Source organism: Podarcis pityusensis, assembly GCF_964106645.2.
Source record: "Podarcis pityusensis genome assembly, chromosome: 17".
NCBI lineage: Eukaryota > Metazoa > Chordata > Lepidosauria > Squamata > Lacertidae > Podarcis > Podarcis pityusensis.
The window spans coordinates 2,470,875-2,493,914 of record NC_138042.1 but is presented as its reverse complement, the minus strand read 5'-3'; the positions used below and the strand labels follow the sequence as shown (position 1 = coordinate 2,493,914).

The window sequence follows — 23,040 nt, the reverse complement described above, 5'->3', positions numbered from 1 at the left end:
GATGGAAGACTTCAGGTCAGCCTTACTGGAGAACTGGATCTGACACCTTTGCTACCATGTACAGATTTTCGAAATTCTGAAAATTCAGTATTTTGGCTGCGCTGCATAGTGCGACAATAGAAATATATGCATGTATGGAGGGCATCTCGAGTTTAAAAATGTGATAATTCGTGGGCACTGGGTTGTATTTCCTCCCCCTCCAATTCTGCTTCGGAGGGTTGGGGCGCCCCTGGAGAGGAGAGGGGGTCACGTTCGCTTACGGGGTGCCCCCCTGGATGCAGCTGAGCCTCGGTTTCGGAGCTTAATGTTGGAGGACACTTTCGGGTCGGGCCAGCTGCCAGGCACCATCTCCATCTCCGCGGCTTACGTGCCGGGGCTGAAGGAGGCCCGGGAAACCCGCGCCCTGCCCCGCCGGCCCCTTGCTCTCCGTCCCCGCTTCTTTCCGCGGCCATTTGCTCGCCAGCCGCGTCAAGGCGCACGGCGCGCGCGGCGGAGCGCAGGGACAGCGGCGCCCAGGACCCGCTCACGGCCGGCGGGCAAGGGCGACCCGCGGGCGGACGCCGCGCGCGCCGGGGCTTCCCTTCCTCGGGGCCGGCGGGCGCCAGGCTGGGCAGCGGCCGCCCAGGAGGAAGCGGAGCCGCGGCGCGAAGAAGAGGCCCGCCGCCTGCCCTCCGGTCGCCGCGCCGCCGGCCTCCTCTCTTCAGGCGCCCCGATATCGCTCGGCGAGAGGAGCCTCCGCGGCCTCCGCCTCGTCGCTTCTGAGGGAGGGAAGGAGAGCAAGGCCTGCCTCGCCGCTCCATTGGCGCCGGCGCCGCTCTGCCCGCCCGCCCGCCCCGCCCCCGTCCCGCCGCCGCCGCCGCCGCCGCCTGGGCGAGAGCAGCCGCGTCTGTCTGCGCCGCCGGCCGGCCTCCCTCCGCCGCTCGCCATGGCCCGCGCGGGGGCCGCCTCCTCCCCCGCGCCGCCGCCCCCGCTGCCCGCCTCGCCCCTGGCTCGGGAGGCGGCGGCGGCGGCGGAGGAGGACGACGAGGAGGAGGAGGAGGAGGAAGACCCCCCGTCCCGGACCCTGCTGCCCCGCTCCTCCCCGGTGCCCAGGCCCCAGCACCCCGCCGCCCCCGCCGCCGCCGCCGCCGGCGGGGGAAGCAGCTCCTCCTCGGGCGACGAGGACGAGGAGCAGCCGCGGCAGCCGGGGCAGCAGCAGCCCGAGCAGCGCCAGCCCCCTCGCTTGCCAGGGCCGCTCTGCCCGCAGCCCCCGGGCCCGGCTGGCCCGCTCTCCCCGCACGGCCAAGGGCAGCAGCCCCCGCAGCCTGTCCCCCCCGCCGCCGCCGCCGCTGCCACGGAGGAGCCCTCCCAGCATGCTGCAGGCCGGCACGTGCTGTTCGCTGATGCCCTGGGCCTGCCCTTGGCCCGCTGGCGGCGCTACCAGCCCTGGCCCCCGCCATCTCCGGAATCCCCCCCTGAGGTGGTGCCCCCCTTGGCCTCTTCTCAGCCACCCTCCCCTCCCACCCCCTACTTTCTGCCATCTTTTGTGTTGCAGCCGGCGGGGCAAGGTGAGGAGGAGAAGCTTGGGCGCCTGCGCCAGGCCAAGGTGGAGCTGGAAGAGTTGCTGCCCCCAGAGCCAGGGGAGCCCCGGGTGTTGCGTGGCACCGTGCGGGTGCTCAATGTTTCTTACCACAAGGCTGTGCACGTGCGGGCCAGCCGAGACCGCTGGCAGAGTCACCGGGACTACCCTGCCCTCTATATTCCAGGGGGTTCACCAGACGGGGGCCTGACGGACCGCTTTGCTTTCCGCCTGGAATTTGGCGATGAGGATGAGGAAGAGGAAGAGGAAGGAGGGCCCCGGCTTGACTTTGTGGTGCGGTACCAGACCGAGGAGGGCGTCTACTGGGCCAACAATGATGGCAGGAACTACAGTGTGGTACTGAAGGGGGCTGCACCTTCCCAGGGTGTGCCAAAGAGGTCTGGCAAAGAGGGCGAATCACGAAGACTCAAGAGCTGTATGAGGCCAATCAAAATCAGGTAATGCCCCTCAGTGTTCTATGTGCCCATTTCCAAAAGCTGTTGACACCTGTACCCAATCCATGGCCTGGGGCTTTCTGCTCTCACATCCCTCATGAATCCACCAGATACTACTCTGCTCAAAAGAGGGGCTTGGAACCAAAGTTTCTTGCTTCCTTAGCCCTGCGAGAAATCGCTCAGCCCCTTTCAGGATAGAAGGTCTTGCCCAGCAGTATTGTTTCCCAGTTTGCTTGGACCCTATGTGCAGTAACCTCTAATATTTGCGAATTGGAGATGCTCTTTTAGGTCACAAATTTCCTTTTGAAGAGAGGGACTAGCTACAGTTTTTTGTTTTTGTTTTTGCTAAAAGGAAACATAAAATATATGGTGTATTAATTTAAGCACTAAGTAGGCTTGTCTCAAAGGCTCTCCTCCTATCTCTGAACTGCTTTTAATGGGTCCCTTTTTCCTCTTTGTCTCTCACTTGTACCAATGATTCTTTAGTGAAATAAGGGCATCCCTAGGGGAGGTGCAAATAGTTGTCAGAGAAGGTGTCAGCTTGGTTTTGGCCCCTCCCAAATAATGCCTTAGGGTATTTTCACACATGGCCCTAAAAACACCATTGAGTTCATATTTTAATGTTAATGTGTAGAATGTGGAAGAGAACCATTTTAAGGCAAACATGTATACTAGTTACTGTTGGTTTTGCATACTGATTACAGAAAAGCAAAGTCTTTTCAAGGCAGTTCAGCACTTAGATGTGGCAGGCATGATCACTGCACACACTGGTGTTTGTCACTTGTAGATAACATACAGATGTTTAAAGTCATCTGTACAGATGTTTAATCTGTACACATTAATTTGTCAATCTTGGTTGGTCCATGTTTTTTAGGCCTTGTTCTTGCTTTGATGTTAAATCTATGTGTGACTTATACCACTTCAGACTGAAGATGGAGGCTCATATGAACCATCACCACCCAACTGTTCTTCCCTGTACACATGTCATTGTTTGCTGATAACCCAAAATCTGCTACCTAAGGTGATCAGCCATTTGGTAGGCTGAAGCCAATTGCTTCACATAACAGATTTTGTGGTATCATTAAGGGATAGTGACTTTTGAGTTATATTTTTACCACTATACCAGAAGGGCATTGCTTGGATTTTCCTGTAGGAAATGATGGTGTGTGCATGCACAGGTGTCGCCCCACTTACGTGGGGGTTACATTCCTGGTCCCCCCCCCCCAATAAGTGAAATCATGTAAAGTGGGAAGCAGCCTCTAAATGCCGATTTCCTCCTCTCCAGCTCTCTCTCCCAATCTCTCCAATCCAGACCAAAATATTTAGGGGCTGGAGGATGCATGAGAAAGTGGCTGTTGCTGTTGCGCTACCCCTCACGTCAGCTGTTAGGTGAGGAGGCTGAGCAGCGTAAACAAAGCCCTGCTGCTGCTTCGGTCTCTTTGGGGCTTCCTCTGCCCTCTCTGACATCCTCTTTGGGCTCTGGGAAGAGTTTCCTTGCAAGCCACAAGGACTTTCCAGCTCTCTCCTACCATTTTCTGGTGTGATTCTATTTATTTATTTATATATTTTATTTATTTCCTGGCACCGTGTGTATACACAGTTGCGCATGAGTAGAATGTGTGTAAGTGGGGAGATGCCTGTAACTTCAAGTTTAGCCTTTAGTGGCTTGTGTGAAAACCAACTTACAGTGGTACCTCGCAAGACGAATGCCTCGCAAGACGAAAAACTCGCAAGACGAAAGAGTGTTTCGTTTTTTGAGTTGCTTCACAAGACAAATTTCCCTATGGGCTTGCTTCGCAAGACGAAAAACGAAAAAAATGAAAATGTCTTGCAAGTTTGTTTCCTTTTTCTTAAAACCGTTAATACCCAGGGTGACTTCGAGGAGCACGCGGTATGGTAGCCTTTTTTGAGGTTTTTGAAGACTTTGGTGATTTTGAAGACTTTGGGAAACCGTGCTTCGCAAGACGAAAAATCCGCAAGACGAAAAAACTCGCAGAACGAATTAATTTCGTCTTGCGAGGCACCACTGTACCTGAAGAACCCAGAGCCAGCACTACCCCACTTTGTTAAGTACTGTAACAAAGTAGACTGTGACAGACATTGTGATCACCACCACTGCTAAGTATACAAACAGAATGATAAACAGTTCTGTGTTCCCCCTCCATTTCCTTCCTTTGTTGACTTAGTTTTCATGAAGAACCCAGAGAACTTCAGGTTTTTGTTTGTGGTAGACAGGCAAAAACTACTGAGGCATTTCAGGGCTACTGTCCATTTAATTACATGTTTCCTGTATTTCATTACTTCCCGTTGATCAACAGAAAGCAATAAAGCAGGACTTGCAAATGGGATACTTTATTAACATTAGACAGAACCTTTGCTGACTGGGACAGATTTGTGAGCAAATGTGGTGCAAGAATACTGTCCATGGGAAAGGCCATTGCAGGATATTAAAACACTGCATTAAATGTGATGTGTAGCCTTTGTCTTAATTCCGTTTTTAAGCTAATAATCAAAATTTTAATTGGACCAAAGGGCTCCAATCTGGAAGCAACCCCTCACACACTCTGATTCTCAAAAAATAAAAAAATAAAACCTTCCTACTACTATGTAACATTGATTTGGTCTGTGGTGTTTCAGAAGGCACTTCCACTTTGCCAAAGCCTTCAGACGCAGGATAGAGTAGCAAGCTGGAAGAAGATAGTGCTCTTGTACCTTTAATAGTTGTACAGAAGAGGAGATTTCAGCAGATGTTCCTTGAATGACAAGCTATACCCGCTGAAATCACAGGAGTGTGAAAGTGTAGAATTCCTATCCTATTTTTTTCATTTGGCTCTGCTATAACAGGAGGAGGAAGAAGATGGCTGGTTAAGCAGATAGGGAAACCACAAGGGGTGGGGGAAGCAACAACTCTAGAACTGAAGTGACAGCCAGCCTGTTCCCTCAGTTGTGGGCCTGGAGAGGGAGAAAAACGCTCCCACTACAGGGGCCAAAAACAATTCCCTTGACTTGAAGCAAGGTTTCTCTGTGAGTAACTATCTGCTCATGATAGCAAGTCTCACAAGCAAGTCAAGGTAGCAGGGACTGGGTGTGACTGGCTGGGGAGAAGAACATGGGAGTAGCCAGATTTTTTTGCAGGCTTTTGTTAGGGCGGGACAGAACCTCAGTTGGTTAAGTATTTTTATTGATTTTTATTGATGGGGGGGCAGCTTCCCCCCTGGCTATGCCCATGGAGAAGAAGGGGAGACCGAGGAAGAAATTCTGCAACTAGAGAGAGGTGGAACCCCTTTCCTGCTGGCTCGGGCCAAAGAGGCTTCAACCATCTCCTTGCTCCCTCGCATTGTCCTATTAGCACTTTGGGAACAGTACAGAAATGCAGAGGCTTCTTGGAAATCTTCAGGGTTATTGTGATGTGTGAGGTCTAACCATTTTGATCTGTTGTATGTTCCCCGGATAATGACAAGGGACTTGCCTATTTTTTTTTGTCCTAGTTATATCTGGGAAAGCACAAGCAGTTGTTTTTCTTGCCTTGGGATAGGTTCAAAATGTTTGTGTTCCCTTGAGCTATGTCTTCTAAAAAGTGATGGTAATACCATGGTATCTCGGGTCACATACACTTCAGGTTACATAGGCTTCAGGTTACAGACTCCGCTAACCCAGAAATAGTACCTCGGGTTAAGAACTTTGCTTCAGGATGAGAACAGAAATCATGCGGCGGTGGCAGCTGGAGGCCCCATTAGCTAAAGTGGTGCTTCAGGTTAAGAACAGTTTCAGGTTAAGAATGGACCTCCGGAACGAATTAAGTTCTTAACCCGAGGTACCGCTGTAATTAAATAATACTTATTTCTAAAAGTATGGAGAAGGATGAACATGTGGTATCCATCTTGAGCCTTAGGATAGAAGAAGTGATTATTTGTCCAAGGACAGTGGTATCTAGAAATACAGGATTTTGGTGACCACATAAAGCATGGGAGGAAGAAGAAGAAGAAGAAGAAGAAGAAGAAGAAGAAGAAGAAGAAGAAATGGATTAATTTTTGCATTTTATTCAGTGCTAGCATTATATGTGACATTTCACAAAGCATAAGGGTCCCTGCACTGAGGAGTTTTCAATCTGAAATTCAGTATAGGGGAAACAACAAGGGGAGGGAAGTGGAAGCATGGGGTAAACAAATAACATGCCATTGTTTCAGTTGTACATGCTTTGACTTAGTTACAGAACTAAGGAATTGTGCCAAATGCTTCATGGAAAAGATAGAGTTTGAGAATGAATTTAGGAGACATAAAAGGCCTCATACAGGTGTTCTGGGATGCAGGTCCAAGCATATGGGACAGGAAGGGAGAGTTTTGTTGTTGCAAGAATTTGTAGCAAGCACTTTGACTACTTTAAAAGCACTATGTGAAAGACTAACTTCTATTATTAAACATTTTAAAGCATTGGCAACTTGATTGATGTTTTGCATATCCCATTGGTATTTATGTAGTTGGCTTGGAGGGAAAGAGTGTTGAGATTATTGGGAGTAGGATGGATGAAGGGCAAGGGTTCATAATGTTTTCTTTTTATTATTACAAAAGTATTTTTCTTCTAATAAAGTAAAAAACAAAATTATAAATATTTTTATCAAAATATTTAAAATGAATATTAAAATATGCATGTGCAGAGGGAAGAAGTAAAGACAAAATGCTTGAAACTTGTTTTATTTGCAGCCTCAGATGGAAGCATGTAATCTTTGTGGTCTCTTGACTCTACTGATGATAGTATATAAAGTGAGCAGATGGTATCAGTGGAAATCCCCACCACCCTTCACCTGCAGGATTGTATTATATTTGTAACTTGCTTTCTCAGGTGATATTTCTTAACTAGGGTGGAAACGATCACAGAACCATGCTCTGTTCTGTGTCTCATGTTGTAGACTGAATCTGGGTGAAGACAGACAACATTTTAACAATGATCACAGCAACCTCTTCACTAGTGGGGTGTAACTTACCTTAAGTGCACATATACCATTAAGTTGAATGCTGGATTATTCTCCCTTCCCCTCCTTTCTTCAGACAGCTATCTACTTTTCATGTTTTTATGTTCATCTTTCACATGGACTCTCCTTTCTTGGAGGTTTTTAAGCAGTGGTTGGAGGGGCATCAGCCATGGATGCTTTAGCTAAGATTCCTGCATTGCAGAGGATTGGACTAGATGACCCTTGGGGTCCCTTCTAACTCTACAATTCTATGATTCTATTCCTCTCCCCACCTCCCAAATAATCTAACAACGTTTCAGATTTGCTCTGTAGACGGAGAGGAGAGGTTTATTGGTGAGGTCATGGACACTTGTTAATAATTTTCCCCCATTGCAAACTAAAGTATAATGAAAACTTGCAGAACCATTTTTAAGTTTGTCTCAGGATGGAAAAATATACTTGTGTTTTGAGGCTTCTGTTTTTGAACGCGCCTCAGAAGTCGAACGGCTTCCGCTGTGTGTTTTTCAATTTTCTCAATTGAATTTGCAGACAGCCTTTTGCACCTTGGTTTTTGAATGTTTTGGAACTCGAATGGTCTTCCAGAACAGATTATGTTCGAGAACCGAGGTACTGCTGTACCAGTTATCTTTGAAGGGGACAAACCAATGATAAATGCTCCTGTGCATGCCTCATTGAAATGAGCAGGGACTGCTTTTGATCAGCTCCCATTCATTTCAAGGGGGCTTGGATTGAAAAAGCTTCTGTTGGATTATGTCTTAAAATTTCAAGCAAAGGGCAGGGACATAACAATAGCAGCGCAGAAGGGCAGGCAGAGAGAGAAGTGCACGCACATCCATGAATTCTGCCAAGCTCTGTAAGCATCTGAATCTCTTCCACATCCTCCCATTTTGTTGATAAGATAAGGATCAGTTTATCAGTCCCCACTTGCTTTGTTGGGTGTTCTGGGCCTTTTCTTGGAATTACTGTATGTTCAATTAAGTTACATAGCACCCAAACCCAGAGCTTGGGAATTTGTCGTTATGATTGTATGGGCTTTGCACTAACAAGTAAAGAGCAAAACTCTGCAGCAGGGTAACCCCAGTTCTACAGCAAACAAAGCTGAATACTGAGACACGTATAAATTCTACAGAATTCCCATATATTTGCTTATTTGGCAAAAAGTATTCTGCTTCCGCTACATGGAAGGAAGAAGAATTTGGCAGGATACTGTCCTTTTCCCTGACAAGTACCGTATTTTTCGCCCTATAGGACACACTTTTTCCCCTCCAAAAATGAAGGGGAAATGTGTGTGTGTCCTATGGGGCGAATGCAGGCTTTCGCTGAAGCCTGGAGAGCGAGAGGGGTCGGTGTGCTTCCTAGGCTTGCGGATAGCAGCCTGCATCCCGAAGCCTGGGGCGAGCTGAGCAGCGCGCCCCGGGCTTCGGGCAGATATCCGCAAGCCTGGGGAGCCTGGCGGGAGTTCCCGCCGGGCTCCCAAGGCTTGCGGATAGCAGCCTGTTCTGGGGGCTGGGATCGGGGGAAGCTCGGGCTTCCCCTACCCCAGCCCTGCGCCTGGGGGGGAAATAATTTTTTTTTCTTTATTCCCCCCCCCCAAAAAAACTAGGTGCGCCCTATGGGCCGGTGCACCCTATAGGGCGAAAAATACGGTAAATATTATTTCTCCCTATGCCTTTTGAGCTTTCATCAGACATTGGCAGCACAGCTTCAGGTTTCTATTTGCAGCCGTAAGGGTTAGAAACTTGATTTTAAAAAATAAAGCAGAGGTTTGGAAGTTGCTGAATTCTGAGCTTTTCCTGCCTTTCTGTGCTATACCCATAGTTCAGACATGGCTATAGGACATATGGAAGTTGTGTTTGATGATGCACTCTAGATAGCTGCACCTGTTGAGGAAGGCAGAAGTAGTTCAGTATCCCCTTAAATCTTGCTTTCCCTTGGTGATGCGTGAAACTACTGCTAACTAAGTTGGTCTTAATGCTTCAGAAAGATTTAAATGACAAGAGACTGGTAGTTTCTCCAGTAAAGCATTCAAGGTTTCAAAGACCCACATTAACCTGAGTGTGGCAGTTAGTTTCTAAGAGATTGTTACTGAGGCTCAAGCATGCCTGGAAGCCATATTTTTTCTGATCACTAAACCCTGTCTACCCATCCCCCTTCCTAGACATTTAGAGTTGTGACTGAAATATATGCTGCACATGCGGTGTTAGAAACTCAGCTATATAAGCTAATCACCAAATGACACCTGAAACCAGTGGTTTTCAACCAGGGTGCCATGGCACCCTGGGGTGCCTTAATGATGGTCAGGGGTTCTGCGGGCAACATTGACCTCTGTCCCTCTTCCCCTCCCTCCTCTGATATCCTCTCATGTCTCTGCCTCCCAGAGGCTTGCACAGCTGTTTATTGCAGCAGCCCTGGCTTTGTTGCCTCTGGAAGGCACCTCTGTTTGGGGTGTGGGGAGGGTTGGCTCAGAGACCAGGGATGGAAGCAGCAGCTGCCCAGAGGACTCTCAAGGAGAGGAGGCTGAGGGAACACTCCAAAGGGGAAGCTGTTCAAAAAAGGGTGAGAGCCTGCTAGCTCTGCAGGCAAGGGGTGACATAACTGGGTTCCTGAGCCCCTCAGGAGTGTCACAGGAAGAATGTAGTTGCTTAAGGGAGCCGTGGACTCAAAAAGGTTGAAAACCTCTGCCTTAAACCTAGGTTACAGTTGCCACAATGGAATGTCTAGGTGCCATTTTTGTTGTAATGCTGTTTATTGTTGTTGTTGTTGTTGTCATAAGGATTAATTTAAGAGTGCGGTGAACCATGTACTCCTTGGAGAAAAAAAGGTGATGCAGTATATAAATGCAATAACTAAGGTCTTCTGCTTACCTGCTTAAGAAAGCTGGAGAGGCCAATCCGATGGAGATGTTAGTCACCAACCTTTCATTCAGAGATCTCCACATAGTCACAATTTGACCAGTGCCAGTAGCAAGACGCACCTGGTGCCTGGGGAATTTCAGACACTGTGCACATGTTCAGATGTACTCCAGCTACCTTTATTACTTCTTTACCTGCTCTGAACCTGAGTTCTAGTGTTGAAAGCACATTCTGGGGTAGAATTGTAGTGGGATCTAGCTCAAATTAAGAACCCTCTTAAATGTTTTCTGGGCATGGATTAGGATCCTCAGGTTTTATTGCAGGATGTCTGGGATGGCAAAGGAGCCTTGACTCAGAAGACTGTGTCTGGAGTGGATAAGGGAAATTGACAAAATCTTCTTTAAATATCATTTCAAAATATATTCGCAATGTGTTATCTGTCTGTGGTTCAGTTGAGATGCAAGGTGTTTCCATGAGTACCCCTAAAAAATTTAAATTATTTTAGTCATTCTCATTATGGGGTGCAACCTCAATTAATTGTTAGATGGTGAAAACAGAAAGAATCACATCATCCCCCCTTTTCCTCAGAAGAGCTAATGAAATTGGCATTTGACAGGTAGGAGAGTTCATGGATTGCAGAGGCTGTCCAAGATAGGGAGACTTTGTCCAAAAATGCATGCACAGTTTTAGACAGTTGTGTACAATGTGGTAAATGAGGCTGAAGTGGCACAATCTGTTCTATGCACAGAGCAGGCTGCAGCTACCACATACCAAGTGAGAAAGAGAAGCCCAGCTATCTTGTCGGTTCTACAGAATGCAGTGAAAACATTGCTTGCTTCTCTTCCTTGAGTAACAAGAAGAATTTGTTTACCTGCCCAAGGTTGGGTCAAACTAGGCTACCATGCTAAGAGAATGAGGTTGTCACCTTCCTCTTTCCACCTACAGTGCCTCTGTCTTTAGGCAAAAGGCTGCCCACTTGCCCTGTTTTTTTCTACAGCTACATCCAAGTAAGGGTGGAGGGGTAGTATTGGAAGGGGCAGGCAACCTGTAGAACTTTCGTTCTCCTTTGCATTTTTCCATCATGGGCCATTATGGATACACTTTGATGGAGTTCTTAGTCTGGGCATATAAAATCTAATTTATTTCTACTCTGTAAATTAATTGAAGGTAAAGGTAAAGATAAAGGACCCCTGGCAGTTAAGTCCAGTTGCGAACGACTCTGGGGTTGCGGCGCTCATCTTGCTTTACTGGCCGAGGGAGCTGACGTTTGTCCACAGACAGTTTTTCCGGGTCATGTGGCCAGCATGTCTAAGCCACTTCTGGTGAAACCAGAGCAGTGCATGGAAACGCTGTTTACCTTCCAGCTGGAGCGGTACCTATTTACCTACTTGCACTTTGATGTCCTTTCAAACTGCTAGGTTGGCAGGAGCTGGGACCGAGCAACAGGAGTTCACCCCATCGCGGGGATTTGAACCACCAACCTTCTGATCGGCAAGCCCTAGGCTTAGTGGTTTAGACCACAGCGCCACCCGCTTCCCATAAATTAATTAGAAACCTGCAAATTCAAAAACTTGCAATGTTTTTTTAATATAGAAGGCTGGATTCAACTAACTGGTTGTATTAGTGTTATGGAAACCTCACTTGGTCTAACATGCATAAGCCAGGTTACAGGCTGGGGTTCCATATAGATCTCATATAACAGTTACACTGGTTGCCATTTCGTTTCTGGGCCCAATTCAAGGTGGGCCTGTGACTGTTTTAAAGTCCTAAACAACTCAGACACCAAATAGCTGAGAGACTGCCTCCTTCCCTACAGACCCTCTCAGGTGTAAAGATCAGCAGAGGGGCTCCTCTTGGTAGTTCCTGTGCCCTCAGAAGTTTGGGGGTGGTGCTGATTCGGGAGACGACATTCTCTGTGGCAGCCCCTAGATTCTGGTCCTCCCTCCCCACAGAAATGTGTTTGGCATCTTAATTACACAAGGGATGAATGCCTAATATGCTCTTCTTTACCCTGACTTTTGGCATTTGAGTAGCATATTTTTAGGGCCCACCCTTCTGTGATTATAAGTTGTTTTATACTGTTTTTAACATTGTGTTTTAATTTTGCAACCTGCCTTGGAACCTAGCATCTCACTTTCTGTGTAACCAACATAGTATAAACTCCATGGAATAAACTTAAATCTTAAGAAGAGCTACTTGTGAGTGTCACCTTCATGTACGAGGAATGTAATGTGTAAGTCATAAATCCATGGATCTGCTTTGACAATTTCCATGAACTCCAAATCTGATGTACCTTCAAGATGGCCTAAGTTGCTGCAGCAAATATCTAAAAGTTGCAGGTATACATATTACATTGTTTATGTTGAAGATACTTCTTTCTTGAATGGGAAAAAAGCAGCCTGAAATAATATCTGTACAGGCCAACACCCAGAATTATCTCAGGCTTTATAACAGCCCCTAGAGGAAAGTATGGTCTCTAGCTTAAAGCAAGCAGTGTTTGGGCATCTGAATTCCTGAGTTCTGTTCCAAAACAAGAGAGAGTTCTACACAAGTTGTGACCTACCAAGTTTATCAGCCATTGGTGGTCACTTGCCCGGTCTGCCCTGCCCCCCGGCTGTTCCAAGTGATCTGCAAAACCAGGAATTCCAATGAACCCCTGGAAATCTGCCATACTTGGTTGGTGGGTTGTATTTGATCTGTTTGTTGAAATGTATTTTGCAAAATCTGTGAATCTTGTCCCCCAATTTGAAGAAGACTGAGAAGAGAAGGGGATGTAAACATTTAATCTGTGTCAAACTTACTTTTTCCATTGGGTGATAAGACGCAAGTTACTAACTTATCACTGCCACTCACACATGTCTGCTCTCACTGTCTAGAAATCCTCACAGACAGGCAGGTGACACATTTGTTCTTTACCTTGTCTGTGTTCCTGACCTCAACCTTTCTCCTCTGTCATCTTCAGAAAGGTTTTGATTCCCCAAGTGGTGATTTGCCACAGTTATTTGTCTACACCGGTGTGAGTGAAGCTCTTTGTTCGTTCGTATGAAACTCCTCCTTCCCTAAGACCCTGTACAAAGTCTTTTCTCTAGATTCCTCTATCCAAGGATGGACTGTTATCTGCAAGAAGAAGAGCCTTAGTTGTCCATCCACATAGTCTTCACTTCCTAGAGAAGGTTGCTTGACTCAGTCTTTTCTGCACTTAGGGGGATAGTCCTCTTCAGAAGAAATTTGGGCTGCCAGGAAAAACTGCTTTATGCCTGTTGCTAAAGTGATCTTGTGTTACTGAGTTTCAATTTTTTTTCTATCAATCGTTTTAATTATTACTGTAGCGGATCCATCTAACCACCCCCAATTTAAAGAGAGTGCACCCACCTCACTGTACGCCAGTTATACGAAGTTTTTCAATTTACCACAACTATCATATGAGGGACTTGTGTGAGGGGAAACTTAATGATTTAGAGTCTCAGGCAGGAGTTGATCAAACAAACAGGAAAAGTTTATTAAACAAAGAGAAGTTTGTGAAACAAAATGGGTCAGGAAATGCGTTCTTTCAAGTAGAAGTTAACTTATTACTAAAATGAGGTAAAAAGATATCACAGGCTTAAACATAATACTATAGGCACAGCTCTTCTTAAACTTCAGTTGCTAAAAATCAGGTAGATGTTCTAAAATATGTGGTAAGATGCTTAAATCAGTTTCTGTTGCTTAGCTATGACAGGTGGCTCCATGAAATATTTTTATTATGACACAGTTTCCTTCACAGATTAATACCCTGCTTCATGAGCAAGAGGCACTTTTCCTCAGGTACCCACTCACTTAACAATCCCACTCCTGAGGTATTCCAAAATCCCAACAATCCCACTCCTGAGGTATTCCAAGAGAGCCAGGGGATTCCCGCCCCCCTTGTTACTGGCTTGGGAGTCTTCTGTGCCTTGGAGAACTCTCCCCCCCGGCTAGACTGAGACCAGCTTCTTCCTCTCCTGGCTCACTCAGCCCTCCCAGGCACTCCGGGCTGTATGTCTTTCCCAGACCCTCAAGATGGTCTCCCTATCTAAGCTGCGAGGCTCTGTCCTCAGGGGGAATGTTAACCCAAATCTGAGCCAGTTCTCCCTCAGTCCAAACCTGTCCTCCTCCCATCTTGCTGCCTAACTCTCATCTCAAATCCAGCCCTATCCGTCTCCCTCAGAAACTGCCCCTTTTATTCTCCCTCCCAAAATGCTTTCCTCCCCGCCTTTGTAGCCAATCAGAGAGAGGCTCCAGCCCTCTGGTGGAATTTCAAGGGGACTGCATCACCAGACTCTGGTCTGGCTCTGCTGTCCGTCACAATTGCTATTTTTGATTTTTTTGATTTTATATTATTTTTGAGGCATTGAAGGGTTGAAGAATGAGGTAGAAATGTAGTAAATTATAAAATAATAACAAGAACTTCATCTGTTTTAATCATCTGATGTGATTAATTGACCAAAGACTTTTCCATCGGTTAAAACTTTCTCAGGCCACTGCTCCTTTGGTTCCATAAACTCCTCTCCAGTGACCCCTACCCTATAAAAAAACATTATTCAGAATAGGAAGATAATGACAGTTAATTGCACACTTATTCAAAATCCAATTAAAACAACTTAGTTTAGTTAATTCAACAAAATTGATGAACTCCGTTGATACCAACTTTTCAAAGTCTGATAGTCATTTACACCTCTTTCCCCCCTTGCTGACGCCTTGCCTCTTGGTGCCCCCCCCCCCCAGGTAATCCAACTGCCCTACAGGTCGTGGTACTGCCCACTATGTGTTAAAACATGCCCCTGATTAACTGCAGCTGACTTCTGAAATAATGTTAATTGTTTTTAATGCAAATAATTTTAAAAAACCTCGGGTGGCAGAAACCATCTTAGAAGAGACATCTGCAGCATCACTTCTCTCACACACATGGGATGGTGCTTGCTATGATATTTTCCCATTTTTTTAGAACTGTTTTATCTATGTGCAGATTTCATTGATTAAAACTCACAAGATGAATTGTTTATTGTCCTGGTGACATCTCACAAGGGCAGGGCTTCCCTAGACTAGACCTAGCTCAACGCTAGACAAACAAACAAACAAAATGTGCCCCAGCTTATCTCATTTCACAGTACTCTCCCACCCATCTCACCATGTGATGATTCTGACTCCCGATGCATTTCTGCTTGTGTACATTTATTAACATTACTAACAACCCAAAAGTGCAGTAGCAGGGTATTACACCATACTATATACAAAGCAAACCAACAATAAATAATAAGAGAAAGAAATGGTGACAACCCAGTCTAAACAAGGCATCCATATTTCCCAAGCTGCTGTGGATGGTGAATGCTGAGCATCTAAGTCCGAAGCATAAAATAAAATCCCACCAGATGACATAAAAGCATTATGGGTCCTCCATCTCCCTGGAAACATTCAGTTTATGTGTGTTTTTTTCTGCAATAGCCAAAGTCCATGAGTTCTTAAGGCATTTATCAAACTCCATTATTAACAATTAAAAATGGACTGGTAAGTGGGTAGAACTTGTACCACACAATTGCCTTCAAAGTATGGCATGTTTCTTTTCTTTGCCTCAAGCTGTTCTATTTGGATCCCTTCTGAAACTAGTAGGCAGCTCCTGACCTTACTGCAGGAAAACAAAGCATTTTTATACCACTTTGAACTTGCAGTGAAAGCTGTATAAAAACAGGGCAAGTAAATACAGTCGTACCTTGAAAGTTGAATGGAATCCATTCCAGAGGTCCATTTGACTTCTAAAATGTTCGGAAAATAAAGCGCAGCTTCTGATTGGCTGCAGGAAGCTCCTGCAGCCAATCAGAAGCTGCGGAAGCCCTGCTGGACATTCAGCTTCCAAAAATAGTTCACAAACCGGAACAGTTACTTCCGGGTTTGCAGTGTTTGGGAGCCAAAATGTTTGAGAACTAAGCTGTTCGAAAACCAAGGTACAACTGTAAAATAAGCACAGGAGAGAGAGAAAGAGACTGTTCTTCAAAGGAAGGCATATTGGAATGTGCACGGAATCCTGTGATGCAAACCCCCCCTAGCAAACCCCAGAAAAACAGTTTTTTTGTAAGAATTTGTGGATGCAGCAGGTATTATAGGTATCTGCTGGTTCTGGCACACCAAAACTCAACCAGACCTATTTTCCTGAAAGCAGGCCAGTCGGTCCAGCGAATATGAATTCAATTCCACTCCCCCCCCCAATGAAGTAGGATTTCCATGGACGTACTGTGTATTGGGTGTTAGGAGAGGGGTAGTACTTCTGGCGGGGGACATGTGGTGCTCCTGGGGAAGTTTGCCCACTTTTGTCCTCACCCTGCACTCACCTGTGGCTCGTTGAAGCTGCCAGCACACATCAGCGGCTACACCCCAAGAATGGCTTCGACTGGCCGGCTATACCAGGTGAGGGTAACCAATGGGTCTCAAATTCTCATGAGTTAAGGACTTCTCCTGCATGTGAGGACAAGCTCTGGCAGATTGAGTGAACAAGAGCAATAGTGGGTCCAGTGGTCAAGAAGGCGGTTTCTGCACGTGCTATAGAGGGAAGTGAGGGGCAGATGGGGCTCATCAACCTGAGAAGGTAGTCCATCTAGGAGAAGGAAAACTCTGATCCTAAACCTCTGCTGCCTTGCAGGACATGTTTGGAAGAAGAAACGGCTAAGGAACAAAGCCTCCACAAATCTGGAGTGGAGTCCCTAAGATGCTTGGATGATGCCTTGTACGCCTCCTCCCGGCAACTCCTGCAGCTAAGCTGGTGCCAAATGTATTGCTCTGCTTTCTTTTGAACCACACCAGCACGGTCTTGTTGTCTGGGCAGCCCTGGGCCTCTATACACACTGCCCAGGCTTGTGCCTCAGGGACGTCACTTTGTTGCTGCTGACGCAGTGGTTTGACTTCACCCCCGGAGGCACACTCCATTGTCTCTCAAGACAGACGACTATCAACAACAACTGTACCTTTTTGGTACATTCCACAGATAGGGGTGGGGGTGGGTTTTAAGGACATTGCTGCAGGTTATTGCTCACTGAACTTCTCTTGCAATTAGTGAGATCATGCTCAAGAGATTATTTTAATAATCTGATTAAAAACAACTACACCACAATCACTGTTGGTTCAACAGACAAGATGGTACCAGAAGACTGGAAACCTGAATAGTTACTGCTTCAGCAGGCAGAGCCCACTGTAAGGTGGAGTGGAGGTGTCTGCAAGGTGAGGATGAAGAACAGTTTTTACAAAAATGGGTTTGGAAAACTTTACAGGGATATTAAATATTCTAGGGATTTGGTGACAGAAAGCCAGTGTGGTGTAGCCATTAGAGTGTTGGACTAAGTTTTGGAAGTCCAGGGTTCAAATCCCCACTTTGCCATGAAGTTCACTAATTGACCTTCGGCCAGTCACTGCCTCTCAGTCTGGCCTGCCTCACAGGGTTGTTGTAAGGAGAAAATGGGGAAGAGGAGAACTATGTATTGCCACCTTGAGCTCCTTGGAGGATAGGGGGGATATAAATCATATCCCTCCTCCTCCTCCTCCTCTTTCGCCTAAGGCTGCTGCTGTACTGAGTTGGGTCTTCTACCTTTGTGCCCCTAGGAAAGGATGTTGCCACTGCAGTTGTTCCCTGAGATGCTCCAATTTTCTGCTTTTGTCTGTGCAGACATTCTAGGAACTGGGGCCCTGGTCTGCTGCTTCCCCAGACAGATGAAACCATAGACTGCTTACACATTTCCACTCTTGTGATCTAATGAGCAGAAACTGCCACAGCTGTTTAACTGAGCCCTTAAATCCTTCCCCTCCCACACCTTGCAGGTAGACAAAAACTGAAGGTCTTAACTGGTTTCTAAAGACACAACTTTTCATCCGATTGTTTGCTCAGATCACTCCCCCCATGTTGTACCACAAGCCCCTGCATGAAACTAGAGAGTACCATATGGGAGAAGACATTAAAATCTGCCAGTTGGAATTAAGGCTCTGCTTTCACTTTTCTAAGAACTTGGTTTGGTTTCTGCAGCTGGGTTTTCAGAGTTTCATTTGCAGTTGATATGACAGTTAAAACAGTTTATAAAAATGCAGCGAAAGAAAGAGCAGAGAGTGAGGGGAGAACTTGTCTCCCCACTTTAAATATATTGCCATTGTGGACATTTTATGCCATGCTGTTTTGAGTGCTGCGTAGATCATATCCACAGGGCTGAGGGTAGGTTCCCTTTTCTATTGGCCTTTGAACAAGGCCTCATCCAGACAGGTGATTTGCATGCTTTTGGTCTGATGCTATTATGTTTTTCTAGAGTTTGGAGTGTCCCAAGGATAGAAAGGAAGGGCCCAGTTCGATGTAGATGATGAGTGTGTATGTGTCCCCATGTACTGGTTTTACATTTAGAGCTGCTGCATGATTAATTAGGTCATCACGTGTTCCTAGTGTCCTCTTTGCTCAGGATTGGGATTGGCAATTACAACTCAACATGGTTTTATGCTGCTGCCTTATGGAAATCTACATATTGTGGGAAATGGTTTACCCATGGGACTTCTGGGAGAGACGAATGGTGATTCGGTTGTCTCTCTGTTAGCTGCAGTAGACAGAAGATAATTGCATGGTGATTGATAATAGTCAGACACATAGTCTGGCTATTAAACCACTCTGGAGATGAGGGGTTAGTGTCTTGGACAGGAGTTAGGACAAAATGGCAAGCTGAGTAGTAGTAGTAGTGGTTGTGGTTGTGGTTGTTAATACCACACACATCTGGCTGGATTGCCCCAGCCACTCTGGGCGACTTCCAACACATAAAAACGTAATAAAACTATCAAGCATTAAAAACTTCCTGATGGAGTAATGCCATCATGCCCAAACATCACATAATCCCCCTACAGGCTCTCTCTTTAAAACATCCTTGGGACAAAGAAACCCACCCACTGAGGAAAATCTACAATTTGAAAATCTGTGAGTACTACCTTCTGTTGTTGAGAAAATAGAAAGGAATCAAATTGTTAATGTGTCTAAAGCAAAGTGGAAGGCTTGATTTATGCTGGATAAGGAAGATTTAAAGGAACAATAGGAATTCTTTACTCTTCTCTACTTCCAGTTGGCCACGTGACCCGGAAGTGTCTCCGGACAGCGCTGGCCCCCGGCCTCTTAAGTGAAATGGGCGCACAACCCTAGAGTCGGACACGACTGGCCCGTACGGGCAGGGGTACCTTTACCTTTACCTTACTTCCAGTTGGTGAAATTGAAAGTTAGGCGGCCATCATTAGCTGTGAAAAAGGAATCTTTTTGTTTTGAGATAATGCATCTGCAGCTGTGATTTTAAGGGGAAAACATTAAAGTGGATTGAGTGGCTAATAGAACATTTAAAAGCATCCTGTATGACAAAGGTACTTTTGGATCAACCAGTGACCATTGGTATTGTTAAACAGTTGATGGCTGAACAATTAAAAATGATCAGATCAATGTTTGATCAAGGTGAAGAAAATGAACCAGAGGAATATGAAGTAGAAAATGGAAATGGGGAATACCTCAGCACCGCCTCCCCCTGCATATCCAAAAGGAATTCACCAACATCACAAAGATAAAACTCTGCCACACCAAATTCAGGTACCTGGGGGTACAAATAACCAGAAACCTCAACAAACTAAATCTCCACAATTACAAGATCCTGTGGTGACAAATCAACAAAAACTTGAGGAAATGAAACAACACCAACTTCACTTTCAGAAAAAAATAGCCATGATCAAAATGATCTCCCTCCCAAAATTAACCTACTTATTCCAAACCCTCCCAATCTGCGTTCCCCCAACCCAACTCTGGAAGTGCAGAAGAAACTACACTAGTTTATTTTCTCACACAAAAAGCCAAGAATAAACCCCAAATACCTGCACCTTCCCAGAAGGAGGATGGGGAATCCCCAGCATATTACATTGCCAACCAAGTATGCCACATAATCCAATGTATTTTAGAAGACAAGACGAAACAAAACAATGGGTCCACTTGGAGAGCGACATCGTCAAAAACACCCCCACAACAACATACCCATTTCTCCAAAACAAACTAAAGAAAATCCAAAAAACATTAAACAGGTTCACACAGCAAACTCTCCCCAGCCCCACTAACCCCCCCTGGCTCATCACCCACTATTCCAACACACAGCACAAAACCTCCAGATAAAAACCTGGCAAACCAAAGGCCTACACTGTCTAAAAGACTTCTACAAAAACAACAAACCCATACCAACACAAGAAATACAAGACAAAGTAGGGGACACCCAAATACCCTGGCTAACACACCACCAACTACACACCTTCTTAAACAATCCAGCAGTAAAAGCAGCAGCCACTAGGCCCTTGACCACCTTCAAAAACCTCCTGACAGCAGAGGGACACGGCAAAAGAATGGCGTCTACAATATCAAAAATACTGCTCCAAAATCCCACAAACTTCCTTGACACAATCAAAGAACAATGGGAGCATGACATAGGCTATGAAATCAACCCCACCCAATGAACTGGAATGTGGTCTAAACCTCCCTTTAAATCCATCTCAGCCAAAAGAAGGGAACTCTGAAACTCACCTACAGATGGAACCTAACACCACAGAAACTGGCGCTAATATGCCCCGGAACCGCACCAAAATGTTGAAGAGGCTGCACCTCCACAGGCCCATATCTCCACATGTGGTGGAAATGCCCCCAAATCTAACCCTTCTAGGCATCAGACCTAAAAGAGATATGCAAAATAACTAAACAGAATTCACCCCAGAACTGGCCCTACTGAATATTTTCCAAGATCATAATGACCACTCACATTATACAGAGCTTATAACCCATCTACTCTCAGCAGCCTGAAGCCTCAGTAGCCAGACCCTGGAGAGTCCTGTCTGGAGTAAACATGGACCACTGGTACCAAATGGGAAACAGCCTTACTAGAAAAGCTAACCAACAGACTGAAACTGACACGGGAACAAATAGAAAAGGACTCTTTCACCCCAGTATGGCTTCCCTTTATCTCATACACAGCCCAACAAGACGACAACAAGAATCCACCGAAAGCATAGAAATCAATTTCGCTAATTTGACCCAACAAACCCTCCCCCCCCCCCACTTCACAAATGCGAACAAATCTCAACAAACCATCCATACCATGGACTCCCCCAATCCCTCTCATCCCTGATGCTATGATGGTATGATGGTTATGATACTTCCTCTGGAAGAAGATTGTGGGGGAAATAAAATGGAAGATCCTAGAGGAGGAGATTGGGATACTATCCTAGACATTACAGGAAATGGAATACAGCAGGAGATGGAACTGAATATACAGAACTGGACATGAACTAGTGAATATATAATGGGGGTAGGCAAATACTGGCCCACTGTGTGATCACAGAGGAGAGACTCTAAAATAGACATGGACAAAAGAATGTAGTATTACTTAATATGAAGTAATGGTGGTAGGAATTAATGGAGGTAAAGTTAAAAGAAAAAATATGGTTAAAATTTATAAATAGGAAACCTATCTTGGACTTTTCATAGGAAAAATAAATCAATCTTTCTGAGAATCCTTAGCCTAAAAGATAATTGTTAAATAGAAAATGGAGAAGATGGATGTTTATATGGACCGAAGGTTTTTAAGTAATCAGTTTTATTTTTCTAATAACCGGCAGATGGAAAATCAGAAGTTCTTCTTTTGTGTCTTTCCCCCCTCTTCTTTTAAATTTTATTCTCCTTTTCCTTTCTTTATTTTTATTCTCCTTTCCTTCCTTTCTTCTCTTTATACTTATTTGATTTGTATCTTCTGTAGTAATTTTACTGTATTATGGGAAAATCTTAATAAAATACCTTAAACAGGAAAAAAGGAAATGGTTTATCCATTTGTCTGTTTGTTCTCTATGCATTCAGACACCTCTTGAGAGATCATTGCTAGACTTGGCATGAGAGTTCCAGAGATTGGGGTGGGGGGGGGACAGTCTTTGTCAGTGTTGGGACACTGGGTACCAAGATGGCAGACAGAAATGTCATTTTGGAATGACTTCACCCATTTGGGGGATATAAGTTCATCTGTCTCCCACAATATCATGCCAAACTCAGCATAAAGGTTCCTGATGTGAGGTCAGTGAGTTTTATTGTTATTTGGATGGTGTACCATTTTGATTAAGATGGCAGACTAACACATGACTTTACCTGAATTTTGGCGTGACTCATAAATTACAGTGGTGCCTCTCAAGACGAAATTAATTCGTTCTGCGAGTTTTTTCGTCTTGCGAATTTTTTGTCTTGCGAATTTTTCGTCTTGCGAAGCACGGTTTCCCAAAGTCTTCAAAATCACCAAAGTCTTCAAAAACCTCAAAAAAGGCTGCCACACCGCATGCTATGAGTTGCTCCTCGAAGTCACCCTGGGTATTAACGGTTTTAAGAAAAAGGAAACAAACTTGCAAGACGTTTTCGTTTTTTTCGTTTTTCGTCTTGCGAAGCAAGCCCATAGGGAAATTCGTCTTGCGAAGCAACTCAAAAAACGAAAAACTCTTTTGTCTTGCGAGGCATTCGTCTTGCGAGGCATTCGTCTTGCGAGGTACCACTGTACACAATCCATTTAAAAATCACAATATATTTTGGGTTTCTAAAAATTCCCAGGTAGTTCCAGAAGTTACCCACCAGTATATTAATAAAGTATGTTCACAAGAAAACTTTTAAAGCTACAGTGAACTCAGGTTGCAGCACCAACGTTGCTCTAGTAAAAGCAGTTATTTGTGTCATGTTGGTTCCCACTGGTTCTTGGGGCCAACTTAGCAATGGATGTAACTTAGAACTGCACTCACTTGTCTGTCTTCTTTCTCGTTACAGGTCAAGTGAAAACGAGCTGCGAATAGAGGACATAGCTCAGACAGTCTGCACTGAAGGTAGGTCTTCCTTGGATGTTTCTGGTCTGGCAATCTAAAGCTGGTCAGAAAATGGTGCTGGGAATGGGGTGTGCAACTCCATAGGATAAAAGGTAAAGGTAAAAAGTAAAGGACCTCTGGACGATTAAGTCCAGTCAAAGGTGACCATGGGGTGCAGCGCTCATCTCGCTTCAGGCCGAGGGAGCCGGCGTTTGTCGACAGGCAATTTTCCAGGTCATGTGGCCAGTATGACTAAACTGCTTCTGGTGCAACGGGACACTGTGACAGAAACCAGAGTGCACAGAAACGCTGTTTACCTTCCTGCTTCAGCTGTACCT

The 23,040-nt window shown here is 45.5% G+C and overlaps 1 protein-coding gene across 1 annotated transcript in view; it reads left to right on the top strand.

The window, feature by feature from the left end:
• Positions 1–910: 910 nt before the first annotated feature.
• PPP1R3F (protein phosphatase 1 regulatory subunit 3F) overlaps positions 911–23,040 on the top strand; it is a 54,697-nt gene continuing 32,567 nt past the window's right edge. The window contains exons 1-2 of the mRNA XM_080987310.1: positions 911–2,016; positions 22,668–22,723. Coding sequence (XP_080843436.1) covers positions 926–2,016; positions 22,668–22,723 — 1,147 coding nt within the window. The 5' untranslated portion in view covers positions 911–925. The remainder of the gene's footprint in view (positions 2,017–22,667; positions 22,724–23,040) is intronic.